At 53.3% G+C, this 12,386-nt stretch overlaps 1 protein-coding gene across 1 annotated transcript in view; it reads right to left on the bottom strand.

Moving 5' to 3' along the window:
- The window catches only part of ERLEC1 (endoplasmic reticulum lectin 1), an 81,383-nt gene extending 69,568 nt beyond the window's left edge, over window positions 1–11,815 (bottom strand). The window contains exon 1 of the mRNA XM_068233123.1: window positions 11,603–11,815. Coding sequence (XP_068089224.1) covers window positions 11,603–11,755 — 153 coding nt within the window. The 5' untranslated portion in view covers window positions 11,756–11,815. The remainder of the gene's footprint in view (window positions 1–11,602) is intronic.
- Between the last annotated feature and the right edge of the window lie 571 nt (window positions 11,816–12,386).

Below are 12,386 nucleotides of genomic sequence, written 5' to 3'. Positions count from 1 at the left end.
CTTCCCAAGAGGACCTGATAAATTCTTTATAGGTTTTAAAGATGTCCACAAATACTGGTTCAATGTCAGTCTGGTTGGTCCCTGGTTCCACCTCACTCTCACTATCTGGCTCCTCTGTATTAAATGTCTCTCTCGCCTCTTTGGTAATGGATTCAATGGATGGTAGCCCTTCAGATAAACAGGCCATATCCTGAACTAGAACAAAAGGGTGTTCGGCACACCATAAACAAATAAATACATACACTCGCCGAATGGTAGGTACCAGGGGAACATATATAATACACAATTGTCACTAGGACATGCCCTAAGGGTACTTAATCAGGTATGATGTACCTGATATATGTTTCAATAATAAAGTATTTGATAAAAGCAAAACACAATTGTATACGAGTGTTTGCTACAGGAAACACACAATGTCTGTCTGAGTCCTGTGCTGCAGGGGTCCTGGCTGATCCCCCTCCACTGAAAAGAAAGATCAGTGAGGTGTAGCTATCCCACAGCAACAGAACAAGGTGCATTATGTGTATTTTGGAGAAATAGTGCCACATTTTGTGTATTTTAAGGGAAACACTGCGGCATTATGTGTATTTTGTAGAAACACTGCCGCATTATGTGTATTTTGGAGAAACACTGCCGCATTATGTGTATTTTGGAGAAACAATGCCACATTATGTGTATTTTGGAGAAACACTGCAGCATTACGTGTATATTGGGGAAACACTGCCGCATTATGTGTATTTTGGGGAAACACTGCCGCATTATGTGTATTTTGGAGAAACACTGCCGCATTATGTGTATTTTGGAGAAACACTGCCGCATTATGTGTATTTTGGAGAAACACTGCCGCATTATGTGTATTTTGGAGAAACACTGCCGCATTATGTGTATTTTGGAGAAACACTGCCGCATTATGTGTATTTTGGAGAAACACTGCCGCATTCTGGGTATTTTAAGAGAAACACTGCCGCATTATGTGTATTTTGGAGAAACACTGCCGCATTATGTGTATTTTGGAGAAACACTGCCGCATTATGTGTATTTTGGAGAAACACTGCCGCATTATGTGTATTTTGGAGAAACACTGCCGCATTATGTGTATTTTGGAGAAACACTGCCGCATTATGTGTATTTTGGAGAAACACTGCCGCATTATGTGTATTTTGGAGAAACACTGCCCCATTCTGGGTATTTTAAGGGAAACACTGCCGCATTATGGCCTCGATTCATAAAAGCGTGTGCAGTTAATGAAATCCGTGCAGGAAAACTCCGCGCACGGTATTTCACACTTCTGGGTGGTCATTCATAATATTTTGTCAGTTGCGATAACAGAGCGGAGATCTCCCGCTCTAGGCTGGCGGTACGCGGGCGGAAGGCATGCAGAAACGTAGGAAGCTTCCGAAGTCCCTCTGTGCGGTGCTCTCTGTGCTGCTGCTTGGGAGGTTTGTCCCATTCACTTGCACGTATTCCGCATGGTTATCCCTACATCCCGAGGTAGCGGTAATCCCGGCCGCATACTGCTTGCGGTAATTTTTATGAATCGGCATTTTGTTACTTTTATTAACATAATCACCGCACAATGCGGTGATTTATCGCTCTGCTCGGGAATGTCGGCTTTTCATGCGGAAAAAGCCTTTATGAATACACATTTTGCTTAGTTGTCGGTAAAGTCATCTGTTTTCAGCATTTCCGCATGCGGGAACGCTTTATGAATCGAGGCCTTAGTGTATTTTGGAGAAACACTGCCACATTTTGGGTATTTTAAGGGAAACACTGCCGCATTATGGGTATTTTAAGAGAAACACCTCCGCATTATGTGTATTTTAAGGGAAACACTGCCGCATTATGTGTATTTTGGGAAAACACTGCCCCATTATGTGTATTTTGGGGAAACACTGCCCCATTATGTGTATTTTGGGGAAACACTGCCGCATTATGTGTATTTTGGGGAAACACTGCTGCATTATGTGTATTTTGGGGAAACACTGCCACATTATGTGTATTTTGGGGAAACACTGTCGCATTATGTGTATATTGGGGAAACACTGCCGCATTATGTGTATTTTAAGGGAAACACTGCCGCATTATGTGTATTTTGGGGAAACACTGCCGCATTATGTGTATTTTGGAGAAACACTGCCGCATTATGTGTATTTTGGGGAAACACTGCCGCATTATGTGTATATTAAGGGAAACACTGCCGCATTATGTGTATATTAAGGGAAACACTGCCGCATTATGTGTATTTTGGAGAAACACTGCCGCATTATTATGTGTATATTAAGGGAAACACTGCCGCATTATGTGTATTTTGGGGAAACACTGCCGCATTATGTGTATATTAAGGGAAACACTGCCGCATTATGTGTATTTTGGAGAAACACTGCCGCATTATTATGTGTATATTAAGGGAAATACTGCCGCATTATGTGTATTTTGGAGAAACACTGCCGCATTATTATGTGTATATTAAGGGAAACACTGCCGCATTATGTGTATATTGGAGAAACACTGCCGCATTGTGTGTATATTAAGGGAAACACTGCCGCATTATGTGTATTTTACGGGAAACACTGCCGCATTATGTGTATTTTGGGGAAACACTGCCGCATTATGTGTATATTGGAGAAACACTGCCGCATTATTATGTGTATATTAAGGGAAACACTGCCGCATTATGTGTATATTGGAGAAACACTGCCGCATTATGTGTATATTGGGGAAACACTGCCACATTATGTGTATTTTGGGGAAACACTGCCGCATTATGTGTATTTTGGGGAAACACTGCCGCATTATGTGTATTTTAAGGGAAACACTGCCGCATTATGTGTATATTAAGGGAAACACTGCCGCATTATGTGTATATTGGAGAAACACTGCCGCATTATGTGTATTTTGGAGAAACACTGCCGCATTATGTGTATTTTGGAGAAACACTGCCACATTATGTGTATTTTGGGGAAACACTGCCACATTATGTGTATTTTGGGAAAACACTGCCGCATTATGTGTATTTTGGGGAAACACTGCCGCATTATGTGTATTTTGGGGAAACACTGCCACATTATGTGTATTTTGGGAAAACACTGCGGCATTATGTGTATTTTGGAGAAACACTGCCACATTATGTGTATTTTGGGGAAACACTGCCGCATTATGTGTATTTTGGGGAAACACTGCCACATTATGTGTATTTTGGGGAAACACTGCCGCATTATGTGTATTTTGGGGAAACACTGCCACATTATGTGTATTTTGGGGAAACACTGCCACATTATGTGTATTTTGGGGAAACACTGCCACATTATGTGTATTTTGGGGAAACACTGTCGCATTATGTGTATATTGGGGAAACACTGCCGCATTATGTGTATTTTAAGGGAAACACTGCCGCATTATGTGTATTTTAAGGGAAACACTGCCGCATTATGTGTATTTTAAGGGAAACACTGCCGCATTATGTGTATTTTGGGGAAACACTGCCGCATTATGTGTATTTTGGGGAAACACTGCCGCATTATGTGTATATTAAGGGAAACACTGCCGCATTATGTGTATTTTGGAGAAACACTGCCGCATTATTATGTGTATATTAAGGGAAACACTGCCGCATTATGTGTATTTTGGGGAAACACTGCCGCATTATGTGTATATTAAGGGAAACACTGCCGCATTATGTGTATTTTGGAGAAACACTGCCGCATTATTATGTGTATATTAAGGGAAACACTGCCGCATTATGTGTATTTTGGAGAAACACTGCCGCATTATTATGTGTATATTAAGGGAAACACTGCCGCATTATGTGTATTTTGGGGAAACACTGCCGCATTATGTGTATATTAAGGGAAACACTGCCGCATTATGTGTATTTTGGAGAAACACTGCCGCATTATTATGTGTATATTAAGGGAAACACTGCCGCATTATGTGTATTTTGGAGAAACACTGCCGCATTATTATGTGTATATTAAGGGAAACACTGCCGCATTATGTGTATATTGGAGAAACACTGCCGCATTGTGTGTATATTAAGGGAAACACTGCCGCATTATGTGTATTTTACGGGAAACACTGCCGCATTATGTGTATTTTGGGGAAACACTGCCGCATTATGTGTATATTGGAGAAACACTGCCGCATTATTATGTGTATATTAAGGGAAACACTGCCGCATTATGTGTATATTGGAGAAACACTGCCGCATTATGTGTATATTGGGGAAACACTGCCACATTATGTGTATTTTGGGGAAACACTGCCGCATTATGTGTATATTGGGGAAACACTGCCACATTATGTGTATTTTGGGGAAACACTGCCGCATTATGTGTATATTGGAGAAACACTGCCGCATTATGTGTATTTTGGAGAAACACTGCCGCATTATGTGTATTTTGGAGAAACACTGCCACATTATGTGTATTTTGGGGAAACACTGCCACATTATGTGTATTTTGGGAAAACACTGCCGCATTATGTGTATTTTGGGGAAACACTGCCGCATTATGTGTATTTTGGGGAAACACTGCCACATTATGTGTATTTTGGGAAAACACTGCGGCATTATGTGTATTTTGGAGAAACACTGCCACATTATGTGTATTTTGGGGAAACACTGCCGCATTATGTGTATTTTGGGGAAACACTGCCGCATTATGTGTATTTTGGGGAAACACTGCCGCATTATGTGTATTTTGGGGAAACACTGCCACATTATGTGTATTTTGGGGAAACACTGCCACATTATGTGTATTTTGGGAAAACACTGCCACATTATGTGTATTTTGGGGAAACACTGCCACATTATGTGTATTTTGGGGAAACACTGCCACATTATGTGTATTTTGGGGAAACACTGCCACATTATGTGTATTTTGGGAAAACACTGCTGCATTATGTGTATTTTGGGGAAACCCTGCCGCATTACGTGTATATTGGGGAAACACTGCCGCATTATGTGTATATTGGAGAAACACTGCCGCATTATGTGTATATTGGGGAAACACTGCCGCATTATGTGTATTTTGGGGAAACACTGCCGCATTATGTGTATATTGGAGAAACACTGCCGCATTATGTGTATTTTGGGGAAACACTGCCGCATTATGTGTATTTTGGGGAAACACTGCCGCATTATGTGTATTTTGGGGAAACACTGCCGCATTATGTGTATTTTGGGGAAACACTGCCGCATTATGTGTATTTTGGGGAAACACTGCCGCATTATGTGTATTTTGGGGAAACACTGCCGCATTATGTGTATATTGGAGAAACACTGCCGCATTATGTGTATATTGGAGAAACACTGCCGCATTATGTGACTTGATGTCTGAGGGGGTCTGCCTGGTGCTCTGCACAGATGGGTGCACGACGGGCAGCATAGGTGGATTTGGAGGGTTTTTTTCTTGTTATTTATAAGGAAATAATGATGGAAGCCTCCATATTTCTCTTCTATGAAGCAGCTTTATTTCCCATCAGCACCATGGCTGTATGTCAGGGGTGTCCAGCCTGTAGGCCATCTCCGTCCTGCAGAGCATTTTCTAGCGGTACAGGTCTGCCTAGATTTCAGTTGCATGCAGCCCGCAGGCAGGCTGGCTGTTGCTGGTGGGCAGGGTGTGGCTGGTGGGCAGGGTGACTGCTGCTGGTGGGCAGGGTGACTGCTACTGGTGGGCAGGGTGTTGCTGGTTGGCAGGCTGTGGCTGGTGGGCAGGCTGTGGCTGGTGGGCAGGCTGTGGCTGGTGCTGGTGGGCTGGCTGTTACTGGTGGGCAGGGTGACTGCTGCTGGTGGGCAGGGTGTTGCTGGTGGGCAGGCTGTGGCTGGTGGGCAGGGTGATTGCTGCTGGTGGGCTGGCTGTTACTGGTGGGCAGGGTGACTGCTGCTGGTGGGCAGGGTGTTGCTGGTGGGCAGGCTGTTGCTGGTGGGCAGGCTGTTGCTGGTGGGCAGGGTGACTGCTGCTGGTGGGCAGGGTGTAGCTGTTGCTGGTGGGCAGGCTGTGGCTGGTGGGCAGGCTGTGGCTGTTGCTGGTGGGCAGGGTGTAGCTGTTGCTGGTGGGCAGGCTGTGGCTGGTGGGCAGGCTGTGGCTGTTGCTGGTGGGCAGGCTGTGGCTGTTGCTGGTGGGCAGGGTGACTGCTACTGGTGGGCAGGGTGACTGCTACTGGTGGGCAGGGTGTTGCTGGTGGGCAGGCTGTGGCTGTTGCTGGTGGGCAGGGTGTGGCTGGTTGGCAGGCTGTGGCTGGTGGGCAGGCTGTGGCTGTTGCTGGTGGGCAGGGTGTGGCTGGTGGGCCGTATCACTTGCTGCCCATGAAGTCACTGCTCTGTCTCTCCTTCCTCTGCCCTCCCACAGAACCAGAGTGTTCACTACAAACAAATAACCGGCGGAGTCTATAGGATGCAGAGGCTGGCGGCCATCTCTGTAGACTTATAGCAAATGCTGTGACTACAGGAGAGCAGAGAGGGGGAGAGCAGAGCGGCGATTTCATGTGGAAGAGAAGCAGCTTCCTGCACAGCAAGTGATGCGGCTCACCAGTCACCCCATTACAGCTACTGATGTGTGAGGAGGAGGAGTGTGGGGGAGACAGAACTCCTGACCTGGTGAGTGAAGCTGGGAAGGGGCCCACTAGAGCAACTATTAGTCACCACTGAGCCAGAATCAGCCACCACCGAGCCACCAGCACTGACAGCCACCACCACTGACAGCCACCACCGAGTCACCAGCACTGACAGCCACCACCGAGCCACCAGCACTGAAAGGCACCACCGAGCCACCAGCACTGACAGCCACCACTGAGCCACCAGCACTGGAAGGCACCACCGAGCCACCAGCACTGACAGCCACCACCGAGCCACCAGCACTGAAAGGCACCACCGAGCCACCAGCACTGACAGCCACCACCGAGCCACCAGCACTGACAGCCACCACCGAGCCACCAGCACTGACAGCCACCACCGAGCCACCAGCACTGAAAGGCACCACCGAGCCTCCAGCACTGAAAGCCACCACTGAGTCCCCAGCACTGAAAGCCACCACTGAGTCCCCAGCACTGACAGCCACCACTGAGCCACCAGCACTGACAGCCACCACCGAGCCACCAGCACTGACAGCCACCACCGAGCCACCAGCACTGAAAGGCACCACCGAGCCACCAGCACTGACAGCCACCACCGAGCCACCAGCACTGACAGCCACCACCGAGCCACCAGCACTGAAAGGCACCACCGAGCCACCAGCACTGACAGCCACCACCGAGCCACCAGCACTGAAAGGCACCACCGAGCCACCAGCACTGACAGCCACCACCGAGCCACCAGCACTGACAGCCACCACCGAGCCACCAGCACTGACAGCCACCACCGAGCCACCAGCACTGACAGCCACCACCGAGCCACCAGCACTGAAAGGCACCACTGAGTCCCCAGCACTGAAAGCCACCACTGAGTCCCCAGCACTGACAGCCACCACTGAGCCACCAGCACTGACAGCCACCACTGAGCCACCAGCACTGACAGCCACCACCGAGCCTCCAGCACTGACAGCCACCACTGAGCCACCAGCACTGACAGCCACCACTGAGCCACCAGCACTGACAGCCACCACTGAGCCACCAGCACTGACAGCCACCACTGAGTCCCCAGCACTGACAGCCACCACTGAGCCACCAGCACTGACAGCCACCACTGAGCCACCAGCACTGACAGCCACCACTGAGTCCCCAGCACTGACAGCCACCACTGAGTCCCCAGCACTGACAGCCACCACTGAGCCACCAGCACTGACAGCCACCACCGAGCCACCAGCACTGACAGCCACCACCGAGCCTCCAGCACTGACAGCCACCACCGAGCCACCAGCACTGAAAGGCACCACCGAGCCACCAGCACTGACAGCCACCACCGAGCCACCAGCACTGAAAGGCACCACCGAGCCACCAGCACTGACAGCCACCACCGAGCCACCAGCACTGACAGCCACCACCGAGCCACCAGCACTGAAAGGCACCACCGAGCCTCCAGCACTGACAGCCACCACCGAGCCACCAGCACTGAAAGGCACCACCGAGCCACCAGCACTGACAGCCACCACCGAGCCACCAGCACTGACAGCCACCACCGAGCCACCAGCACTGAAAGGCACCACTGAGTCCCCAGCACTGACAGCCACCACCGAGCCACCAGCACTGACAGCCACCACCGAGCCACCAGCACTGACAGCCACCACCGAGCCACCAGCACTGACAGCCGCCACCGAGCCACCAGCACTGACAGCCGCCACCGAGCCACCAGCACTGACAGCCGCCACCGTGCCACCAGCACTGACAGCCGCCACCGTGCCACCAGCACTGACAGCCGCCACCGTGCCACCAGCACTGACAGCCGCCACTGAGTCACCAGCACTGACAGCCGCCACTGAGTCACCAGCACTGACAGCCGCCACTGAGTCACCAGCACTGACAGCCGCCACTGAGTCACCAGCACTGACAGCCGCCACTGAGTCACCAGCACTGACAGCCGCCACTGAGCCACCAGCACTGACAGCCGCCACTGATTCACCAGCACTGACAGCCGCCACTGAGTCACCAGCACTGACAGCCACCACTGTGCCACCAGCACTGACAGCCACCACTGAGCCACCAGCACTGACAGCCACCACTGAGCCACCAGCACTGACAGCCACCACTGAGTCACCAGCACTGACAGCCACCACTGAGTCACCAGCACTGACAGCCACCACTGAGCCACCAGCACTGACAGCCACCACTGAGCCACCAGCACTGACAGCCACCAGCACTAACAGCCACCACTGAGCCACCAGCACTGACAGCCACCACTGAGTCACCAGCACTGACAGCCACCACTGAGCCACCAGCACTGACAGCCACCAGCACTGACAGCCACCACTGAGCCACCAGCACTGACAGCCACCACTGAGCCACCAGCACTGACAGCCACCACTGAGCCACCAGCACTGACAGCCACCACCGTGCCACCAGCACTGACAGCCGCCACTGTGCCACCAGCACTGACAGCCACCACTGAGTCACCAGCACTGACAGCCACCAGCACTGACAGCCACCACTGAGCCACCAGCACTGACAGCCACCACTGAGTCACCAGCACTGACAGCCGCCACTGAGTCACCAGCACTGACAGCCGCCACTGTGCCACCAGCACTGACAGCCGCCACTGTGCCACCAGCACTGACAGCCACCACTGAGTCACCAGCACTGACAGCCACCACTGAGTCACCAGCACTGACAGCCACCACTGTGCCACCAGCACTGACAGCCACCACTGTGCCACCAGCACTGACAGCCACCACTGAGCCACCAGCACTGACAGCCACCACTGAGCCACCAGCACTGACAGCCACCACCGTGCCACCAGCACTGAAAGCCACCAGCACTGAAAGCCACCACCGAGCCACCAGCACAAAAAGGCACCACTGAACCGATAGCACCAAACACCTCTGATTAGCAGCAGCCACTGATTAGCCACAGTAACAACCACTGAAGTAGCGTTCCCCCCGCCAGCAACGCCTCTCAGAGATTTGGGGTGATCTGCAAAAATTGTATTTCATTTTGCTAGTTTGTCCCCCAGCAAGAACGCTGATAGGGCTCTGGTCTAAAAAGTTTGGGCACCCCTATTGCAGAGGCGGCCATTAGTGTACGCTGAGGAGGGATGCTGAGTACCTAGATATCCCCTGCAGAGCCTGAAACCCCTGGATACCCTGTGTACCCCAACCCCAGGCCCCTCCCATCAGACACAGCCCCCTCCTCCCAGACACAGGTCCCTCCCATCAGACCAGTCCTCCCAGACACACAGGCTCCTCCTACCTAGACACAGGCCCCTCCCCCATACACAGGCCCATCCTCCCAGACAGAAATCCTCCCCCAAACAGTGGACCCTTCTTTCCAGACAAGCCCCTCCCATCAGACACAGGCCCTTGCTCTCCAGATGCAAGCCCCTCCTCTCCAGACACAGGCACCTCCCATCAGACTCAGGCCCCTCCTCCCAGACTCCTCCTACCTAGACACAGGCCCCTCCTCCCATCAGGCACAGGCCCCTCCTTTAACCAAGCCCCTCCTCCCATCAGACACAGGACCCTCCTCCACAGACCCCTCCTCCCCTCAGACACAGGCCCCTCCTCTCCAGACACAGGCCCCTCCTCCACAGGCCCCTCCTCCCATCAGACACAGGCCCCTCCTCCCATCAGACACAGGCCCCTCCTCCCCTCAGACACAGGCCCCTCCTCTCCAGACACAAGTCCCTCCTCTCCAGACACAAGTCCCTCCTCCACAGGCCCCTCCTCCCAGCAGACACAGGCCCTCCTCCCCCATACACAGGCCCCTCCTCCCATCAGACACAGGCCCCTTTTCCCATCAGGCACAAGCCCCTCCTCCCAGACACAGGACCCTCCTCCCCTCAGACACAGGCCCCTCCTCTCCAGACACAAGCCCCTCCTCCACAGGCTCCTCCTCCCCTCAGACACAGGCCCCTCCTCCCCTCAGACACAGGCCCCTCCTCCCCTCAGACACAGGCCCCTCCTCCCCTCAGACACAGGCCCCTCCTCCCAGACTCCTCCTCTCATCAGACACAGGCCCCTCCTCCACAGGCCCCTCCTCCCATCAGACACAGGCCCCTCCTCCCCCATACACAGGCCCCTCCTCCCATCAGACACAAGCCCCTCTTCCCAGCAGACACAGGCCCTTCCTCCCCTCAGACCCAGGCCCCTCCTCCCATCAGGCACAAGCCCCTCCTCCCATCAGACACAGGCCCCTCCTCCACAGACCCCTCCTCCCCTCAGACACAGGCCCCTCCTCCCCTAAGACACAAGCCCCTCCTCTCCAGACACAGGCACCTCCCATCAGACTCAGGCCCCTCCTCCCAGACTCCTCCTACCTAGACACAGGCCCCTCCTCCCATCAGGCACAGGCCCCTCCTTTAACCAAGCCCCTAATCCAATCAGACACAGGACCCTCCTCCACAGACCCCTCCTCCCCTCAGACACCTCCTCTCCCCTCCAGACACAGGCCCCTCCTCCCATCAGACACAGGCCCCTCCTCCTATCAGACACAGGCCCCTCCTCCCATCAGACACAGGCCCCTCCTCCCATCAGACAAGCCCCTCCTCTCCAGACACAAGTCCCTCCTCCACAGGCCCCTCCTCCCAGCAGACACAGGCCCCTCCTCCCATCAGACACAGGCCCCTCCTCCCATCAGACACAGGCCCCTCTTCCCAGCAGACACAGGCCCTTCCTCCCCTCAGACACAGGCCCCTTTTCCCATCAGGCACAAGCCCCTCCTCCCATCAGACACAGGCCCTTCCTCCCCTCAGACACAGGCCCCTCCTCTCCAGACACAAGCCCCTCCTCCATAGGCCCCTCCTCCATAGGCCCCTCCTCCCCTCAGACCCAGGCCCCTCCTCCCATCAGGCACAAGCCCCTCCTCCCATCAGACACAGGCCCCTCCTCCACAGACCCCTCCTCCCCCTCACACAGGCCCCTCCTCCACAGGCCCCTCCTCCCATCAGACACAAGCCGCTCCTCCCATCAGACACAAGCCCCTCCTCCCATCAGACACAGGCCCCTCCCCCCAGACTGACCAGCGAGAAGTCCGGGCCGGGCCAGGTGAGGCGGAAGGGGATGTCATCGCTGAGAGCCGGCAGAGTCCTCCCGCTGCTGCAGACCCGGAGCAGCCCGCTGAGAGCCAGCAGGAGCGGGGCAGCTGAGCGCACAGCCCGGCCTCTCCGAGGCATCCTCTCCCTCCGCTGCTGCACTGGCAGCCCGCTGTGTGGACGATGCGCTTGCCGGCCAATCACAGCGCTCCACGTCATCCCGCCCGGCCAATCACCTCGTACTACATCAACTCCGTCCAGCCAATCACATCGCTGTACGTCATCCCGCCCGGCCAATCACCTCGCTGGCCAGCGCTGCGCGCCACGTCTCTTCCGGTACAGGTGTAGTGTCAGAATGGGCAGCCGCGCATGCGCAGTAGGTGCCTGCGTCCCATTAAATTGTGCGGCCAGTAAAACGTCCCAAATATCTCCGCTTCCGCAGCACGTAGACTCCCGAAATGTTCTAGCTCTGTGGCGAATTGCATCCCCCGAGCCCCGCTGGTTCCCGAGACTGATTGCAGCAAACCTATCTCGGGAACCATGGTGCACCCCCTGGAGCTAGTCTACTTTAGGGGACCCACCGCAAATCCCCATAGACACTTTCAGCTGGTCTGCAGAAACGGAACAAATGTCCGCTTTCACCTTGTTTAAACCCCCACAAGCCTTATACCCACGGATAGGTAAGCATATCCTGTAACGAACTGTGAGGTTTTCGGTCCAAAAAAAGTTGAAATGGGCTGTGTAGGAGCCGCCGAACGGCCTTCATCTCGGT

The sequence above is a fragment of the Hyperolius riggenbachi genome, chromosome 4, assembly GCF_040937935.1.
Source record: "Hyperolius riggenbachi isolate aHypRig1 chromosome 4, aHypRig1.pri, whole genome shotgun sequence".
Lineage (NCBI taxonomy): Eukaryota > Metazoa > Chordata > Amphibia > Anura > Hyperoliidae > Hyperolius > Hyperolius riggenbachi.
Note: the sequence above shows the minus strand (reverse complement) of the source record. Positions and strands in the feature narration are given on the sequence as shown.